This window comes from Rhamphochromis longiceps, linkage group LG6, assembly GCF_057381845.1.
Source record: "Rhamphochromis longiceps isolate RC_006_pf linkage group LG6, R_longiceps_female_GT1.1, whole genome shotgun sequence".
NCBI classification, from domain to species: Eukaryota; Metazoa; Chordata; class Actinopteri; order Cichliformes; family Cichlidae; genus Rhamphochromis; species Rhamphochromis longiceps.
In genome coordinates, this window is record NC_140562.1 from 20,373,479 (window position 1) to 20,394,481 (window position 21,003).

Here is a 21,003-nt window from a genome sequence, read left to right on the forward strand (position 1 = left end):
TGCATTTTGGTGTTTTTCATTCACCTTAATAATAGTCTCAACAAAGTGTCACACGAGCTCGTCAGTGCCATAAAGTGCATCCTGTAATATCTTGTCAAGGTGAAGGCTACTAGGCATGTGGCTATAGGATGTTTGGAAAGCACTAAGGCTGATATTATAAGGTGATCCGTTGCTCTGCTTTTTGACATCTTCCTCTGTGTTACTGTAAAATGTAAGAAAGGAAGTGGGGATGTGTTTGAGATGAGAAGATATCTGGAAGTGTGCAGGCCCTGTTTGATATCTGTTGCAGAAGGAGAGTAGCGGTCACAGCGGGTTGTGATTGTGGTCACCTTTGCGGACCACAGTGAGCCATGCTGGCCAGATGTCAGCCATCTCTAATGATCCCTACAGGTTGCTGGGCTGGGTTGCCTGGCAACGATTTTGCCTTTGCCTGTAAACAAAGAGCGGACCCACCGGGCCTCAGCGAGGGTCGTGAAGGTGAACACAGCTTTGGTGTGCTTGGAAATGTATGTTGGTGTGTAAGACATCTTAAATGATATTTTCATTTTTGAGTGCCTGCTCTTCTAATGAATCTCAGCCAGTTTTTTGTTAAATGTTTCGTGAGCTTCGTGTGTTCAGTAACCCAAAGAGGAGGTGTCAATTTTGACATTTTGTTTCACCCGGGCTTGGTGCATTTGACATATTCTTATGGAGGTTTGTTAATATGTATCAGGAATATTCACTTTTCTTTGTTCGCCCTTGTCTGGCAAGCTGTAATGTTTTGCTTATGAATATTGATACATGAAGTGTATATTAATGACCCTTGGTGACCTTAACCCTATCCTTATTGGCTCCCCGGTGGTATCCGCAGGCTCATGAATATTAATCTAGTTCTGTAACCTCCATTACCCTAATCTTTGCTGTCTAGCCTCCCAGAAGGACCCGTTGTCATGGTAACCCCTTTACTAGGCTCTTCCAGACCAAGGGTGGGAAAAATAAGGTTTAAAAAAAAAAAAAAAAGACAGAAAAATCTAAATTACTCAAACATCTTGGATGTGCCTTGTGACTGTATTAAAAAAAGAAAAAGAAAAAGAAGTTGAATTTGGGCTTTAAGTCTTTTTAGTTGTCTGCCTGCTTTTTCAGCTTTTAAAGGCTTTTTGACTCCCATTTAGGATTTTGCATTGTGTAGTTTGCTAATCTCTGCAGTGTAGAAGCCGGACTGTGAAAGCTTAACTGTCTTAAGCATCATAATTGTAAACCTAAGTTAGAGCTGTACGGCAATTGTTTAGCTGTGAAATAATCATCAGTCTTAACTGTTCGCTAAAGCAACCTTTGCCACAGTACTCACACACTTTCATTAATTCTTCCTTTGGTTTCCTCTCCTCTTCCAGATGTGGACAGCAATGAGGAAGGAGGGCCTGATGGCACTGCTGTGGAGGAGGAAGGCTGGTTTGGGAACGCCTCTGACACGCGCTCAGAGTCGTCGTCTTTTGGAGACACCCAGGATGAGGTCCTCCTGCCCAGGGGCTCCTCTCCCGACGAACGACCTGGAGTCAGCGCTGGGTCTGGGGATCATGACACCTGTGGAGGTGAGAGCTCACTGGGTTGCCCCACGCCTATCCATCGTGCCTCTTTGGAACTTCTTGGACTGGATGGAGGTGCATTCTCGGCCCAGGACACGCTCTCGTCTGTGGTATCGTCACTGTACGGCGAGGCAGCATCTCGAGCCCTGGGAAAGCCCCTCAGCAGCAACCTACGGCGCCTCCTAGAAGCTGGGTCGCTAAAACTCGACACCGGGGAGCTCCTGGGTCGGTCATCACGGGGAGGGGCTGGGGGCGACTCTCCTCCAATAGGTCTAGCCCCACCTTTGACACTCTCTCCATCTTCCCACCACGCCCAGCAGTTAAGTGCTCTTGCCCGAAAACTGGCCAGTAACAACAACAACAACAGTGGCTCAGCCTCACCGGCCTCCACAGCTCCTTCAGCCACCAACATCAAGCAAGAGCCCCTAGACCCCTTTAACTCTGTCACCCCAAGCAACGGCAGTGGCTTTGTATGGGCAGGTGTGGCAGATAAGTGGCCCCCAGCCAGCTGCTCCACGCCCTGCGGCTCCAGCCTGTCCCCGGACTCTGCAATCCAGAAGTTAAAAGCAGCAGCCAACGCTGTGCTTCAAGACAAGAACGCTGTGGCCTCCTCTTCAACGACATCTTCCTCCTCATCCACCTCTGCCTCATCTGCAGTGCCCACCCTGGGTGGGGGTGGTCGAGGAGACGATGTGGTGCGCTTCGATGCCTTTAACTCTCCGTTTAGCCCGCAGTCAGCTAGCTCCACCCTCGCTGCGCTCTCCAAGAAAGTCAGTGAACGGAGCCAAGCCTCGTCAACGGGCAGTGCTGCTACGGACCACCAAGCAGCGAGTTCCTTCCTCTCACTTGTGTCTATGACCTCCTCCGCTGCCTTGCTCAAAGAGGTGGCAGCCAGGGCAGCAGGAAACCTGCTGGCAGAGAAGAAAGACGGTTCCCCCTTGGCAACTACTGGGGTCCTCCAAGAGGACGTGAAGCCCCTGTTGGACAAGAACCAGAAAGCACCCACGCCCTCTACACCCAATCAGAGCCTAGAGTTGCTGTTGCCCTCTCCTCCTAAGGGCAGAGGGAAGCCCAGCAACCAAGCAGGTAATCTAAAAGCACAATAAAGGACTATAATAAGCATGGGAATCACTATAAGCATAATGAGATTAGTGAATTAATTAAAATAATGGTTGCACCAGTACGGTACAGTACAGTAGGTGCATAACTCCATATTTCTCTACTTAAAATATGTAGTTTTTTCTTCTTTAGCAAGAGAGACTTGCAAAATTATTAAAGTACACTCAAGTGTTAGATTGTGTTAAACACACAATCTGTCTGCTTAAAGTTAAACAAGACTGCTATGGTTGAATGTGCAAGCTCGTCTTACTGCAGCAGAAAATAATTCACGTCTTTTGACTGTCAGTTCAGTTTCTATATTTCCCCAGCCATCGTGTGGCCAAACATACAACACTATGAAATTCAAAGTCACACCGTTAGCAGTGCTAAATTATTACTTCGTTCTAAGGATGACTCCAAAAACCTTTTCGTGTAGCAGCGGCAGGTTCGCATGTCACCAAAAAAAAAAGAAAAAAAAGAAATGCCGGCGGAGAAACAGAATTGTGAACTTCGGTGACATGTTTTCTCTAGTTTTGTAATGGTTTTGTTCTCACCTCACTGGCGCTGAAGCAGTGTGTAGTGTAGCCTCAGCTTAACTGTCAGCCGAGCAGAGAGCATAGCCGAGAGAAAACAGCTCTGGCTGGCCTTCTAGTCTGGGAAATGGTCTGTGGGCTCGACGGGGGGTTCCCGACTGAGACCTCACTGCCTTCCCAGACCAGCTCGTTTGTGCTCGGATGTGCGTGCTGCCAAAAGGGGGCCGTCAGTGTGTGCTCGGCACAGTGGGGAGCCCTGGAGTCCATATCCATCTCAGCAGCCTCCTCCTGGCTTCATACCCCACTAACCAGAGCCCTCTGCACTGATCAGCACAGCAGACTTAAGGCCAAACACATCATACTTTCCACTGACTGGATACAGATGCGTGCACTCTTTTTTTTTTCTTTTTTTTTTTTTCTCCCTCACTCTTTCTTCTCTCCTCTCGTACACGCTGTCTCTCAGTTACTTACAAATGGGCACGCAGTATAATCTGTAAGAGCGTGCTCAGATGTAGACGTGCAACCCAAACAAGGGTGCACACACAGATCTCACTCTTGGACAGGCGGAGAGATGACTTCAAAGTGCAAGCTCCAGCTAAGTAGTCTTAAGGGAGAACAGAACGTTTTCAGGGAGATGGATGGGCACTTTTGAGGGATTGTGTCGCAACCCCGCCAAAACTAAAATGGCTGGATCAAATTGACTTCAGACAGATGAGGCAGTCGATGTAATATTCTGTGATCTGCATGCTAAAAAGGGGTCTGCTCTAACCCGGCATGCCGTCAAGGTCGAGCAGCACTGTTTAAAAAAAAAAAAAAAAAATGCAGGTAGTTGTTTGGTTGCCAGACTGAAAAATGTGACCTTGATTATTGACTGTCATGTCTTGTTTTATTGCAGACCCTCGCTAGTTCTGCTATAAAACTGTATCACGCTGGCATGCTGTGCTTTCGTGTTTTAGGAAGAATCGACTCCCGTTTTTCTAACACGTGATTAGGCTTACACATGTTAAGCACTAAACACACACACGCTGCCTCCTGGTTTTATTTCTGCTTTGTTCGCCTCAACTTAGACTAAGCACAAGTCATTTCTGCATTGTGATCTCTGCTGTGCTTGGAGAGGTTGGGCCGCAGATGGTGGTTTATTGTTGCAAATAGGCAGTCTCGAGGTTTTACACCTGAGGTCAATGAATGGCTGAGCACAGTAATTTCACCAAACACTGATTACCAGATGTTTTTCAAGGAACGGCACTGGAATACTTATGAAGCCATCCTGACAGGCCCTTGTAGAATTTGTAATGCAATCATGCCTCTTTCTAATAAGACCAATTAAACAGTAATGGATGCCGGATATGAAGCCAACAACAATAATCGAGATACTAAAACATGCTAGAGTTTTTTGCTTTCATTGTTCCATCGCTTCCAGCTGGTGTTTCTCTCGTGATAGTTTTCATCATTAGGTGCGCAGACGTTGTCTCTCGCAGATCTGATCAGTGTCTGAGTAACTCCCTTATTAAAGAGGGGATTTGCATTTCTTTACAGTGGGATTGTCAAACATGGATCCTGCGGCTGAGAACAAGCCCACCGAACTGTCCATCCCTGATCCGCTAGGTGGCTTTGCAACGTATGAAGATCGTCGTTAACAAATCCAATTTGTTTTCAGCCAAATGCACTTAGTGCAGTCTTAGTGCAGTGGTGCCGGCATTATTACATATGGATCTTTTGAGATCAAATAGGATCAATACTTTTGGCAACCGCTGCAAGAGCTTGGTTCGCATTGCCGGCAATAAGTCGGACTCGTTCCCGGTGGGTGATGGGCTCCGCCAGGGCTGCCCTTTGTCTCCGGTTCTGTTCATAATTTTTATGGACAGGATTTCTAGGCGCAGCCAAGTGGCGGAGGGCTTTCGCTTTGGTGGCCTCAGAATCTCATCTCTGATTTTTGCGGATGATGTGGTTCTGTTGGCTTCATCGGGTGAGGGCCTCCAGCTCGCACTGGAACGGTTCGCAGCCGAGTGTGAAGCAGCGGGAATGAGGATCAGCACCTCCAAATCTGAGGCCATGGTTCTCAGCTGGAAAAGGGTGGAGTGCCCACTCCGGGTCGGGGATGAGTTCCTGCCCCAAGTGGAGGAGTTCAAGTATCTTGGGGTCTTGTTCGCGAGTGATGGGAGAAGGGAGCCGGAGATCGACAGACGGATTGGGGCTGCAGCTGCAGTAATGCAGACGCTGCACCGGTCCCTCGTGGTGAAGAGGGAGCTGAGTGTAAAAGCGAAGCTCTCAATTTACCGGTCGATCTACGTCCCTACCCTCACCTATGGCCACGAGCTGTGGGTAGTGACCGAAAGAACGAGATCGCGGATACAAGCGGCAGAAATGAGCTTCCTCCGAAGGGTGGCTGGCCAGCTGCTGCTCCACATTGAAAGGAGCCAGCTGAGGTGGTTCGGGCATCTGACAAGGATGCCCCCTGGGCGCCTCCTGGGTGAGGTGTTCCAGGCATGTCCCACCGGGAGGAGGCCCCGGGGCAGACCCAGGACACGCTGGAGAGATTATATCTCTCGGCTGGCCTGGGAACGCCTTGGTATTCCCCCGGATAAGCTGGAGGAGGTGGCTGGGGAGAGGGAGGTCTGGGCCTCTTTGCTTAGGCTGCTGCCCCCGCGACCCGGCCTCGGATAAAGCGGATGAAGATGGATGGATGGATGGATGGACTTTTGGCACGCTTGCTTTACAGTAACTATCCATCCATTCGCTTCCGCTTATCCTTTTCAGGGTCACGGGGGTGCTGGAGCCTATCCCAGCTGTCATAGGGCAGGAGGCGGGCTACACCCTGGACAGGTCGCCAGTTTGTCGCAGGGCTAACACACAGAGACAGACAACCATTCGCACTCACAATACTCACTTACAGTAACTAAATGCTTCGTTTAGCTAGTGCATATTCATTCATCAAAGTCCATCAACATCTTGGGACTGGATCTTGCCTCTAAATAAAAAAAATAAATAACAGAAAAATAAGAATAATAATTCTTTGGTTCCCATCAAGGCTCTCCTGAGGATGGTGGCAAACCATTCCAGTGTCCTGTGTGTGGCCTGGTCATCAAACGCAAGAGCTACTGGAAGAGACACATGGTCATCCACACAGGCTTGAAAAGCCATCAGTGTCCGCTGTGTCCCTTCCGCTGTGCTCGCAAAGACAATCTCAAGTCCCACATGAAGGTTGGATTTTATTTTTCTCCTCTCTGATCTGATCCCCTTACATGTCGTGTTTGATCACTATTTAAATGTTTCCATTTCTCTTTTGCATGATTTAATACTGTTGCGGCTCACAAAGAAATGTAGAAATAAAGCAAAAGATGTCCTAAAGCTGTCTTCCTGGCACCATGCAGTGCTGGAGATAAGGAGGGGTTTGACGCTTAAACCTGTCCCCATTTTTTTCCCAGGTACATCAGCACCAGGACCGGGGTGAGACGTTTCAGTGCGAACTCTGTCCCTTTACCTCCTCCCGTCACTTCAGCCTGAAGCTTCACATGCGCTGCCACCAGCACTTCCCACGCACAGACGTCAAGGTGAAAGAGGAGATCACCACCGACACGGAGGGCGAGGGCTCCCTGATGGGTGACGGCAGTTCCGCAGACATGAGAGCAACGGAGGTGTCCCCGCTGCACTCGGACGCTCAGCAGCAGACGTCCCCTCCAGTCGAGGCGTCCTCCAATCACATCCACATCAAGGAGGAGCCACAAGAGCGAGACCTGTCCGTGCTCTCCCCCTTCAGCATCTGCAGGGACCGTGCCAGCAGCAGCGCCAACTCCCTGGACCTACCCGGAGTAGGGGTCGGAGTCGGCGTCAGATCCAGCCCCAGCGCTCCGACCACAGCCTCCTTATTCAGCCCTGACATCACTACCAAAACGGCCACTGACCTGCTTATGAAGCTTTCAGGTTAGCATAGATTTATTTTTTCCTACGTTAAACGAAAGCTTTTTTTTTATAGTGCAGTCTTTACAGTGCTGCATTTAGTTAACGCTGTGCAGAAACGCATAGAAAAGCAGCTCACACAGACGCAGCGGTGGTGTAACTCCTGTAATCCATAATTGCTTTGTTTATTGTGCCGCTTTCTCAGCTTGACTTTTTAAACTCGACTCACTGCAGTTGCACTTTCATCAAGAGTTTTTCAGTTCTTCCAAACTCTCATATGAAGACATCGGCACTGATCTCCAGCTAGATGTTGTCTCCCCTTTGCCTTAAGTTTTGTTTTGATTCTTCATTGTCACCAGAAATAACATTCGTAAGAAGTGTAAACACTTTTTTATGCTTATTGTCTCAGGTCAAGGCTGCAGAATGTCTCTGAGCTGTTTTATTTTAATTTATTTTTTATTTTAAATGGCTTATAAAAACAACGAGAACGTAAAATGTCTATTAGTTCAAACATGCGGGGAATAGAGAGTTTTAGCTTTTGACAGCAGCACGTACACCAACGCATCTCAGGCTTCTTTTTTAAATTTTATTTTATGGGCATTAACATTAGAAAACATTTAAAATTCCCATTGGTGTCATTCTTTAAACGGTGAAAAGAAACGTAACAGTTCAGACTATGTGCATCTAGTCGCACTGCACAGATGAGTTTTGGCATATGTGACTGAGCTCTTTAACTTATTGAGCACAGAAAAGGTGGTGTCATAATGCCACATGTATTCAAAGTAATTTCAACTATACTAAAGGAATTCAAACCTTTTAATCATAGTATACTGTAGTGTCTTATACATCATACATACATCATCCATTCATGATTTGTTTGTGTACCATACATTGTGGTACCCACACGACAATAGTGGTTTCTGATCCAGGTTTTGGCCTAACGTGTTCTTGCTTGTGCATAGGTATTTGTTATATATACTCTGTATTGCTATTGAAAACATAATGTAGTGAACTGATACAGCATCTTAAAATATTCCAGTAACATCAGTTTAAAAAAACAAAACAAACCCTAGCACAGATGACGCTGAGATAAACACGGGAAGGTGAGATCTGGGCTTTAAATCCATATTCAAAAGCTGACACATTTCAATGATTGATACACAGAGTTTATGCATAAGTGAGAAACTGTTGGGCTCAACACATCTAGCTCATTTACTCACATCCTCCTTCTGCCCAATTCACTGCATGGGGCTAAGACTGCTCAGAAAGCCTTTTCTGAGCTTTTCCTGTCTCTTCTGTTTTTTGTTGTTGTTGCTTATGAATTGAGGACCCTGTCGGTAATGACTCAAAACATCTAACATAAATTGCTGGTAATCGGGCAAAGCGCATCCCACTGTACGCACAACCAGGGTTGGTAGCAGCAGAATGGAATATATACAGGAAATTGACTTATGTGCCACTGTGACGCTCTTAATGCTTTATCTACTAGGAGTAACCCTTGATGCTCTTTCCTGAACTGAGTGGTTTCTGTCATATTTCGGTCATGTGACTGGGTTTGTATCACCTACCCTTGGGAAAACCTGGAAATTGTCTTTATAGATGTACACAGAGGTGTCAAAACCCATCATTGCTGGTACGAGGGAGGTCGTCCAGTGTGGTATTTATGGGGGAAAGGGCAGAACCTTAAATCCAATAGCATAAAACATGCAGTTCATGCAAACATGCATGTTCTTAGTTAGTCTAATTTTTGGAAATTGCAGTTATTTTTACATATCAATACCCAAGTAAAGGTTCAGTTTTAAAATCATTTATCCAGTCAAACATAAATGCAGTATGATGGGGTGTTTTTTTTTTTTTTTTTTTTTTGTTGGTAAAATTGACACTTGGTAATGCCCGGTGGCACGTCTTTAGCTCTGTGCAGCTGGGCACTGATTAATTCCGCAAAAGCAGTCAGGGACTAAATGATTTGCTCAAGGGTACCTCGTCAATAGTGGTCAAGGAATTAATTTTCTCGCCGGCATCTTGTCAGTTGTCACGGTTGTAGATTCCTGGCGTCTTCCTCCTGCTTTTCCTTGCACGTGTTGTTATTATTACTGACAAATTCAATTCCAAATTAGCCAAAGGGATAAACTGAATATTTACCCAAGCGGACTTAAAGATTGTCGTCTAAAATAGAAGACTTCATATTGGCTGCTCTTGATAGGAAGTTTGTCCTTTCCTTCTTTATTTTCCTAAGCCAGCTATGATACTGCACTTTCTTGAACAAACTTAACAAACACGCTGTTCCCAGCCGTACGTGGCCCGACCCATGTTTAGATGCATTTCACTGTGTTGCAGAAAATATCAAAAGATGAGCTTGGAGAAGATGGCAAGATTGATGGAAAAAGGTTGACCGGGGTTCAGCGCCAGGGTCGAGGCGACGACTGCCACTCTTCCTCTTAATACTGTGTAATTAGATTGAGATCTTGAGAGTAAGGATGGGAGGGGAAAAAAACCCTGGGAACATTAGATTAATTAAAAATTTATGCATAATTCATAATTAAAAAGGAATTCATAATTTGAAATGATTAGCGCCCTCAGCGCCATCCTGTGACCCCGCCAGGATGCACGGGGACTCGGCTCGGCTTAGTTAACTCCCGCTCGATCTTGCACGCCCCGGCTCCACATGGATGCCCCCTGGGTGCCAGTTGCGCTTCACTCCCAGACTGCACAATCAAGCCCAGGCAACTCCCAGAGGAGCCAAGATGGCTCCCTGCAATGTCAGCCCAGTGTCAAGTGGCGGACATCTTAGTCGGGGCATCATTCAAGGAGAGTGAGGCAGGATATAAAAAGACAGGACGAGAGGATGTTGAACTTGAATGCGTGATGATGGGCTTTAATGAATACCACTTCTTTGATCACAAAGTTCTCTCCCTTTGTTGGGGGGCGGAGTTAAAGAAAGGAGGGTTATGAAAGTGGAAAGAAGTGGGCTCAAATCTTTATGAGACTTACCCATGCCAAGGAGCAGCCAGGAAAGGAGAGGTGAGGAAGTTCCTCCTGGGACCTCTAGACTCCATTTCTTTTGACCTCCCTGCCAACCCAGATTGAGTGCGTACACGAGCAGCTCATCCCTCCTGCTTTTACACCGCTGTCTCAGTGCCTCGATCCCACAAGGCCCTATGGAGGCGGGGGCGGGGTATTAAAAAGCTGCAGAGGGAAAAATTAAAAAAAAAGAAAAACGGGGAGAAAAATGAGACAGATAAAGTGACAGCAAGCAAAGGCGGAGGGAGTAAAAAGCAAAGAGGGAGTTGCATTGAGTTCCCCAGGCATAAAAAGCCAGTGAACTCTCAGTGACCTCTGACATAATAAGCATATCTCTTTTTTTTGGGGGGTGGCTGCCCTGCTTTCCGTTGAGTGTTATACTGATACCCTTTGATTTTTATCCTTGCACACTGACACAACCGTTAGCTATCCGGTGTGATCCACATTTTGATTCAGAGATGAAAGCCACAGAGGCACTTTGAAATGCACAGCCCCTACCCTGTGCCCAGTGGACCCCGAGTTAATAATGACAGCGGGCACTGCACACCCTCCGAACACCCCCTCCACTCCCACCCCGCTGTGGTGACACAGGCACAACGTGCTTGACCCTGGCTGGGTGTGAATAATTGGTGTGCGGGGGGGTTTATAGGAGGTGTTGCATCTGTCATGATGCTTCTGCAGTTGTCTTATTTATGCGTTTCCTGGGAGAGCGACTCCCATGTGGTGCTTGGGTACAGTAATGTGACGCAAAAGCAGAATTTAGACTTGTAAAACATGCCATTTGTGTGTCATCCTAGCAGGAGATCGAGGTTTTTTGTGTGTATTTATGCATATTGAAGGAAAAAAGTATGCAGGAAAGATTCTGTAAGCCATTTTTTTGGGAACGTCTCATGACAGAGTCTTTTTGATTCCCTTCTTTTAAGAATGTCTAGATTTAATCGTATGTGTCCCCTGCTTTCCAGCTCTGCATGAGCAGATACAGGCAGGTCTTTTGTGTGTGACCTCTGGTCCATACATCCCCACTGCAGCCATCAGTATCACTGTCCGGTGTCTAGCACACTGTCAGCTTTTGTTGGGTTCTCAACCTGCCCCATGTAGCCCTGTGCTTTTTTTTTTCTTCCTCCTCTTCTCTGAAGAAAAAAAAAAAAAAACAGCAGCCAATTGTCAGAGGGGGAGCAGGCCGGCGTGACAGAGGTGGAAAGCTAATGAAGTTATTTGACGGCAGCCCTGGCCACGGAGCTAGAGGTGAGGTGGAGTGGACAAGCGCCTGGCAGTGAGACAGATGAGGCGCAAGAGAGAAGCGTAGCGAGGGGGAGAGAAACGGGCAGGAGAACGGCGATGGAAGTAGCGTTGGTGGCAGGTGTCAGAAGGGTGTGATAACACGGAGACAAACTGATAGCATCGTCAAACCTGAGCTAGAACCAGCGCAGGGAGCTGACACTGGACATTGGTGCGCGCATGCACAGACACACACACAGTCACGAAACTCACATAAGCGAAGCCCAGTCACCCAGAGATGCCCATCTCCTCCGCGAATCTGTGCTCACTTCACAGAATGATCTGCCAGGGACTGGATGCTCATGATGCTATTGTGATTGTGAATTTTGACAGACAAAAGGCCAAAAGTGTAAGCTTGGTGGTGTTGTTGGCTGAATAGTTCCTGTTGGTGCTCTGCGCTGCCTTTTTTTTTTTTTTTTTTTTTTTTTGTTCTTGAGCCATCAGCTCAGAGGAGTAAAAAACAAAAAACTTGCCTACTGGATTAGGCTACTAAATTATTCATTGGGATCTGTAACATAGATTCTGAGTGGAAATGCGCTCTATTTATAGCAATCCAAAAGGTCACAGGAGTGGTGTGACTTTGTGTGTGAGTGCACGTCCTGGAGTTGTTTTTGTTCTCATGAGGCCGCCGAGGAGAAGGATTCGAGAATCCGAGCTTGCGTTTAGTATTTATTTGTCAGTGGTTTAAGCGCAGCGACTGCCCGGGGTTTGAACGCAGCATGACGAAGCAAACGGCAACACAAAGTATGGTTAAATGTGAGTTTTTGTTTAATCTGTGTTTGTAAGGCGCTGACCAAGTGTGCTGTCCCTGTCTGATCCGACATGGCCCAACACGCTTCTAATTAGAGGACGTCCTTCCAGGTGCTGACCAGGTTATACTTAGCCTGTCCGCTGACATCTGACAGCATGACATTTCCAGCTGGTGCCATGTGCGACCCTGCGCCACTGCCCCCCTGAACTTGAAGGTCATCGCCCCACCCCCATGTCCCCCCACCCTCCCCTCCCTGCTGCTGCTCACCCTGTTCCTTCCCAGCCTCTTGAACTGCAAGCCCAGCCCTGCCATTGTGTGGCACTGTGGCATCACAACATCACATGGGTGGTCAGAACGCCAGCACCTGTCCCCTTTCCCTGCCCTGTATCCCCTGTCCCTGAGCCCTCTATCCCTCCGGCATAGATCATCATTAATCAGAGGGGCCGGGGCCAGCGCAGATTGATGATGTGGGCAGGGGGCGGCAGGCCTGTGGCGGTTAGAGATGTTAGGTGAGACGATCGGGTGAGGAGCGGAGCAGATCTCTGCTGGGGCCAGAGGAGACTGGACAGCAGTCTGCCCAAGAGTGATAGCCTCTCTTATAGCCATGCTCTGTGTGTGTTTGTGTGTGTGTTGCAGATTGAGTGTCCATGCTAGGATGTACAAGCTGTTTCAAACTGTACAAGTGTCAGGGGTTGTGCCAGTAGATGTGAAGATGTGTTTGTCGCTGCACCACTTGACATTAGCACAGTCAAACAGTATTAGCATTCAAATGGAAAAATGGAAAGCCAAATTTGGTGTGGCTAATTATGAAGTTGAACTAGTGATACCTGCATAGCTCCTTAGCAGGTACTCAACCGTGGTGTCTGCTGGAGCGCTCGCAAATTGATTTATTGCAGATTGCAGTGATGTCCTTCTACAAATGAGTCATGTTGCTATGGGGTAAAAATGACATTATATACCAACTTTATTTTTGTAACTTCTGTCATGTTTGGTTATCATAGCAACGAAGCTGCTTCTTGACTCGCATATGAATTTGCCCCACATCACAATGCCACTATTGCAGATAGTGTTCACAAGTCACATGGGCTGATCTCTTTAGATTTTGAATAAACAAGATCAAAGAGCATGTAAACTCGGCTTTTTCACTTCATGCAACAGCGGGGGATTTTGATCCTTTAATACGTCCAATTAAGTCCAGAAGGCTTTGTAAGTTTTCAAGTTATTGTGTCCTCATAAATCAAACAAATATTGTGCAGTGCATTTTTGAATCATTTGACATAGTTAAAAAAAAGAAGAAGAACAAAACTATATTTGGAAATGAAAATGGCTCTAGTGACATAAAAAGGTTCAGTGAGGGATCTAGAGGAAGTGGTTTTTAATTTTGTGGCCAAACAGTGTGACTTAAATTTAAGTAACTGAAGTTTTGTGACATTGCACAATAATCTATTTGTTAAAAAAGTCCTCAGTACTCGCGTTCTTTCTGAAAAATGGTATAGTGCACCTGCACTTAATTGGTAGACAGTGGTATCCTTTAACCTTCTGTTCCCACAGCCCTGTATTAAACAGACGTGACGTGTCTTTCCACTAACAGTATGGTATATTTTTGGCAATATTTTTAGCTCTTCTTTTTTGTGTGTGTTAAAGCAGTTTTTATTTCAACCATTTTTCTGAGCCATAACCTGTAAAAACCTTCGCTTTAGCACAGGGAGTAGTGGAATGTGCTCAGAGACACAAAGAGAGGCGCTTGCCCTGCTGTTCTTTTCTTGGCGGCTATCGGAAGTTGCTCCATGTCTAATTATTAATTATTCATCTAAGGCGGATTAGATGTGGCCCAGTTTCTCTTGAAGATGACTTTAGAGCAGAGGGATCCATGTGACAGTTCAATCCCTAACCTAGGCTACACACAGCAAAGATGGCAGATAAGACTTCGGCTGATTGCTATCAGAACTGCTGGAATTATTTCATGTCCAATTATTTCATGTCCCCTCATGAAGGGGATTCAGATGATGTCAAATGCAAAAGGAAACGAGGAATCCAGACTTAAGGTTGAGAATAATATGCACAGAAATGAATGGGTTGGGGAGAGGGAAAGGCTCTGTGAGGTAGAAAAGAAAGAGAGGAGGAATTCTGAATTTGTTGTGGATACCCTTAAGACGAAATGAGATCATAAGATTGCGCCCTGGGTTTTTCCCCCCATATCGCGCCAACTGTTGGCCAGTATGACCTGTGATATCCCATTGTGGAAAATGTTGTCATTCATTTGTTTTTTTTACATTTTCACAGTGCTGCGTAAGTGACTTCAGCTTATGAAATGCATGTCAGGTGTTTTGGTCATGGCCTTCTTTGGATAATCACTTTTCCCTCTGATCTCTTTTGTCTTCTTGACTCCAGCGGCCAATCAGAGGGAGACACTCAAATCTCCGTTCCAACTGAAGGAAGAGCCCAAAGTGGAGGAAGCACTGAGCCCGAGACCATCCTCCCAGTCCCAGAGCCAGATCCAGCCAAGCTTCCCTACGACTTTCAGCCCAGACGGGCCAACGGTGGCTGCAGCAGCCACAGATCGCCCAGGGTCGCTGAAACCAAGAGAAGGAAGCCCCATGGCTAAGAACAGCTTGCTGAGCCAGGATATCAACGTTAAGGTCGCCTCTGAGCTGCTGATTAAGCTTTCAGGTAGACTATCTGCTTATCTATAGAACTGTAGAAATGCAAAATGAGCTTTATAGCTCTCAGATCGGTCTTTGCAACAATTGGCACAGTTCTGTGCCCTTAAATCTATGCAAAACACTAACTCTGTGGTCTTCAATATATATTTTGAATTCTTGCACTGTATTTCGTGAGTTTCAACAAAGCAGTTTCTGCAAACATACATATCTAAAAGAACGGTCACCACTGCAAGTAGTTCTAGGAAAGAACAGGTCACGCACTGTTATCTTGTTATTTATTGTACCAGTTGGCTGTTTATGTTCCAGATCAGCTTGGGAGGTTAGATGTAGGCCAAAGGTTAAGACGCTGACTGACATAAAACCCAAGCTAAAACTGAGGAGAGTATTACGGACCTGCAGGGGGATAATTGTCTTTGTTTTTTTGAAGCTTCTGTTTCACTTTTATTTTGTTTAGTGTCTTCTGCTCTGATGTCCCCCAAAACAAGGCCAGCAAATGGCAAATTATATAATATTATATAACCTTGCTTGCATTGTTGAACTTAAACTCAACCCTGACTTGCTCCTTGTTCCATGTCAGGCAGTTTAAGAGCAAGAGTTTTGACATGAACCACGTCTCAACCTGTGCGGACCGCTCTGACATCATGCATTGCAGCGTGATTTAGCCTTTGCCTCTTCTGGTTCCCTGCCCAAGGAAGCAGAAGATGCAAACCTGATTCCTTCTTTCGGAGTGTGTGCGCTGCTGCTTCTGCGCTTAGCATTACATAAATGCAATCATTGTTTTCAACGTACTATACGGTTTGTATCACGGGCTAAATAAAGTGTTAGAGCAGGTGCTTTTTTTAAACCTGCATCAGAATCTCTACTGAATGCCAGGTCCGGTTCAAGTGTGTTATGGACAGGTGTTTGTCCACTGTGGGCTGCTGGAGTGCGTCTCTCAGGCAGTCAGGAATGAAACAGGCTGAAGTATGCACCGACACAGCTAGCTTTTCCAACTACATATGAGCAGAGTGATTCTTTCCTTATTGATTGCTTAATTGCAGTGCTCACATTATGTGTACAGCGCAATTGTTTTTCCTTTACAAGTATAAGAGGAAGACAGGCGGTGCAATCATAAAACGTACAGTGTGGCACACTCGTGCAAGTATGCATCCACACAAAGAAAACAAATGGCTGTCTGACGGTGGCGCAGTGGGGTGTTGCTCCATCCGTGGCTCTTCATCCTGTGCCAGTACGTGCACGCTTGACAGACACCCTCACACACACCGGTTGCCATTGTTCTCTCTGGGTCGACTGGTGTTCACAGTGACTCATGCTGGCTGGGAGCTCTGTGATAGTACACGTGTGCTGCTCCAGTGCCTGCCCCCAGGTCACGTTTCCGTGTGTGTGCATGTCTTTTGCAGAAGACAGGGATTACGTGAGTGTAAACAGAGAAATTGAGACAATGCTTATGGGCTTTATATAATTCCTTCACTGTACTCCCTCTACCTGTGCTCTTTGTTTCATCACTGCTCTTTCCCGTCCCTGTGCTGACGTTATCCTGACAGTTTATTTGGGCTTCAAGCGGCATGACCAGCATTTATCCCCTCCCGTTACTTACACTAGCTCTGCAAGGTTGACCTAGGTTAGGGAAAGATGCTGCAGCGTTCATCCGTCCGCTGGCTCCCTCTGCCCCCTCACACAGTCCTCGGAGCGCAGTGCCGTCCATTGCCATGGCAACAGTGGGGGCGGTAGATGGAGAGGGCTGTCTAGAGTGACAGCCTTGACAAGAGTCTGGACCCTCAAATGACCCTGGGGGGTGTGGAGGAAGGGAGGAAAAAGATGGTGAGGAGGAGGAGGGGAGGGAAGCGGGTAAAGGTCATTGCCGTTACAGTCACGTGTGATTACGATCATGAGGTTCAAGGGCATCTGCACTGTAACCTTTCTCTGTCCCTCGTTAAAGGTCAGGCCAAGTACACAATAAGCCAGTGAGGGTACTCGGAATAAGGAAAACGCATCGGTATTTTAGGTTAAAACATCCTTGTCTGTCTGTTAAAGTGTTTATTTCCACATACTTGTATGTCAGTACAGCAAATGGACACAGCCTAATTAAATTTCATCTGCTCGGCTTTCCTCGACCATGGCATTGGACAGTCAGAGCAAGTAGGGTTGTCATCATTACTGCCCATTGTGCTGTAACATAAGTTGCATCATCCCTTTAACTAGGTCACATCTTCTCTTCGCGCTCTCTCCCCCTCTTCCTCTCTCATCCTTATCAAACATTTGTTGGTCGTATATAGTCGCCTTGCTAGTGCTACCTCCCCCACATCTGTTTAAAAACCAGGCTGCTGGTGTCTGGGGGCTAATTACGCCAGGCTAAATAGTCCCTGGCGCCAGCGGCTAACGTGTCCTAGCAGATGGGCACTGGTGTTGCAGGGCAAGGGGAACATGGCGTCACAGGACGGGAGGGGGAGAAAAGGGGGGGCGATGTAGGGCCCTAGGTGGTGCCCTGGCAGACTGGCATCGTGTGGGTAACAGCCGTGCCTCCCACTCACCATCCAGCCACCCTCACCATAGGTGTGAAATCACACTGTACTCACTTAACTCTTTTTTTTTTTCTTTTTTCTTTTTTTCTTAGGAACAGGCCTTGCATCTCCGAGGACATTTTACGGGCCCTCTCCCCTCTCTAGTGCTCGTTACTTTGCTAATAAAAGTTGCATTAAGCAATTTTGACCACTAAGGAGCAGAAAGATTTAGAGCGAGCAGTTGACAGCAACACCCTTTTAACATATGAGGTTAGTTTTATTGTTGTTGTTATAGAAAGCCAGACTGTATGCACTCACTCTGCAGGAAAAGGGACAAATGCATCACACTGGAGCCTGTTCCGATGTCCATTCAATTTTAGCTATTAATATTTGCTGGCAATTCCCCTGGTTTGGTGGTCCACCTCTTTGATAGAGGGGTCGCTGTGATTTTAAAAGCTGTAAGGTTGGGCTTTTTCATCTGTGTAGCAGTATCAATTAACTGAATGTTAAATAATAAAAAAAGAAGCCTTTTCAGCTTTTTTCCAGTAGTAGCGGCAGATCTTGTAGCACTGGCCAAATCTAATTCATTGATAATTAACAGTCAGCTTCACCTGGCTTCCTAATTAATGGACTTGACACGATTATCTCAAATGCAGCAGCTACAATAACATGATAATGTTTAACCACAAATGTGGAACTTAAAGAAGGTTGTGGATTTGTTTACCTGGAAGAAATCATTTTTCAGTGATAAAATATTTCAACTATGGTTTTGTGGAAACGAACAAACAGTTCATTATTTTATTTTTTTTTTAATCCAATGAAAATCTCATTTTGACAAGCAAGCTTTTTATCCTCTTTGATTACATACATGGATACAGCTCACAAAGGACTTTTTCCGTTTTTCCTCTTTAACTAAAATGTCAACAGATGTTTTTTTTCTGCAGAATTTCTTCACTGGTGATGTGTTTCAGGATTTTTGTCCATGTACTACACATCTGGGCTTTCATTCAGTTCTTTCACAACCCTCCTTTTGTTGGTAGTTTTTCTGTTGTGGAGATTAGGATTATTATTCTGTTAAAAGAAACAGATGCCTCACAGGTCATCGACTGGCAGTTTCATTAAACAGTCCAGCATGCTGACCTTTGAGTCAGAGTTTGGAAAGTTTGAGTGTATGCTCTTCTTTTTAACGGCCAGCCTCAGATATGGAGACTCTGGTTTACTTATCTTCCTCTAGATCATCCCGCTTCTCTTCTGGTTAGAATCAGTTTGGTTGGTTATGTGAAAAATGTAATACACACCATGGACAATCTTTCTTTTTTGGCAGTTTCCTACATGGGCTGATCTGCTGTGGGGGTTTTTCTTACAAGACTTTTTGGACTCCTTTTTTTAGCACATCAATTTTTAGGGAAACAAATTGTTCATTCATACATTTTCTTAGACCAGGGGCGGGCAATTCATTTTCGTAAGAGACCACTTGAGAAACTGTTGTGGAAGACTACATAAAGCTGAACTCAGTTGTGCTCAATATTAATTTATATTAAGTTATCTTCTTATAAGCTGCTACTGTTACTGTAAAAGTAGATGTTACACTTTGTAATGAGAATGTGAAATGGGCGTACTAAAAATGCCAACATTGTTTCACTATTTATTCAACATTCCCAAAAACAGTTTTGAATAAAATGCGTATTTTCTTTCAATGACTCTATGCTATTGCTATTTTGCTTGTAGTTTTAAGTGGGAAATCTAGTCTGTTTTAGGCTTAAACTATTTAAAATTTGGTTCATTGTATGAGTAGAAAAGCAAGGGGCAGTCACAACAACAAGTGCAACGTCTGCCTTCCTTTCAGAGAGCTCTATTACTTTTCTTCTCATAAAACTCTCAAATTTCTGCTCTCAGGTCCCATATTCTTTCTCTCTTTAATGGCACCTCGATGAGCTACCTGACAGCTGTGTGGTAGCCTGTGTCACCATGTTCAGTCTCATCCTAGTTCAAAAGTAAAGCAAACTGTCTGTGATTTGGTGTTCTTGCTCTGATTAAGTAAACTAATTTAGTAATCAATTTCCATGTGGTTAATTCTTAGCAGTTGCTTACACCTTTCAGGTGATATTTCAGTCACTTTATCTTGTATCAGTTTCTAAAGTCCAACATTTTTCCCTGTCAGATTTGGACCTCCATCCGTTGTAACACCATCCTGTTTGTCCTATTTCAGCATGAGCCTATCCAAGCATGTACTTGTCATGTTTAGCCTCATGAGATGATTCAGACACGGCAATCTGCTCTCCACAAACAAAGTACACGCTTTCACCTCGTAATTATTTATTGACTGAAGTATAAGTCCAAGTCTTGTTAAAAAATATAGGTTGTGCATTAATCTTTTTATTTTGTTTTAGGGTTTGTTTGTTTTTTCTCCATTTTTCCAGCGCATTTAGAGAGAATCTGCATTTTCATGCAGACATGCTAATTTAAGTTAGAAATAGCAGTCCTTCAAAATAAGAGCAACAATGTTGTATTATGATTTCCCAGAAAATCATAAAAAGAAACTCTCAATAAATACAGTAAACCATTTTATTGGTGACTGAAATGTGACAAAGGCTACGATACAAGTATTTACATTTGTGTCATAATTTGCCATTGACTTGGGTCCAATATGGCCCACATACAGTGCCACTGTCTGCCACCCCCAAAAGCCTGAGTGTTTACAGGGCGAGAGCCTGGGTACAGCCTGGGAATTCTTTTAACTATCAATGTTATCCTGTTAAAGGGATCATTAGAAAATAAAGCATCCTCTACACCTACATACATTAAAAAAAACAAACCACACACAACAAAAAAAATCTGTCATTTGTTTATTTACTTACATGTCTGATCAGTATAATATTCATTTTGTTATAATGCATATTAGATACAAACATAAATACCTTTTATTTAAAAAGATGAGGTAATTTGAATGAATCCCAGCTTTGGTTTGGATGTAAAGAATGTTAAATATTTAAAACCTTTCCTCTTTCTAGCAAATAAGTAAATGCGATTGTAATTTTTCTCGTCACTTGCACGTAAAAGGATTCACTGTTTACTCAATATAACCTATCACAACGTAATGCCTAAGCACCTCATTCTAATTCAAAACACTGGCATTACTGTACGGTATTACTTTATATTAAGCTCTACACTGTTCTGGCAGTGTCCTCACTGTGCCTCCTCAGTGTGGCCGCTCGCTGACCTCTCCTACTCCCGCCTTCCTACTTCCATATTCTGTCTCACTGGCTCCTCATCACTGCCTATAAGTTCTATTTACAGAAATGCAGAGTTGATTCCTTTTGCCCCTTGCTGGATGTGTTTGCTTCCTGAGTGCCTGGTAATATATGCAGCAGTGATTGACAAAATTACAGAGGAAATCACTTGGCACCTTTTGTCCTGACCTTTGTATGATAAGGCTTTAGTATCCTTACCTCAGCTCTGGCTTGTGTCCAATGTTTTTGTTTAGGAGTTCTTCGCAAAGGCCCTATCTGGCTACTTATGGGCTGTATATCAAGCACGCTGCTCCAGAGTCAGATGTAGCTGCAGTATGCAACCGTTGGAAGCCTGAACTACTGCACACTGGCTGGTCGAGGATCAATTGTAGCAGCAGCTGTCTGTGAAGTCTGCAGGCAAGGCTGCTGTGGCTCCCACATGACATGCAGTCTCTACACTGCAGCCTTT

The 21,003-nt window shown here is 45.3% G+C and overlaps 1 protein-coding gene across 1 annotated transcript in view; it reads left to right on the top strand.

Annotated features, from left to right (window-relative positions):
• Positions 1-325: 325 nt before the first annotated feature.
• The window catches only part of znf827 (zinc finger protein 827), a 53,025-nt gene continuing 32,347 nt past the window's right edge, over positions 326-21,003 (top strand). Inside the window, exons 1-5 of the mRNA XM_085409633.1 lie at positions 326-477; positions 1,371-2,648; positions 6,222-6,394; positions 6,619-7,114; positions 14,532-14,810. Coding sequence (XP_085265759.1) covers positions 351-477; positions 1,371-2,648; positions 6,222-6,394; positions 6,619-7,114; positions 14,532-14,810 — 2,353 coding nt within the window. The 5' untranslated portion in view covers positions 326-350. The remainder of the gene's footprint in view (positions 478-1,370; positions 2,649-6,221; positions 6,395-6,618; positions 7,115-14,531; positions 14,811-21,003) is intronic.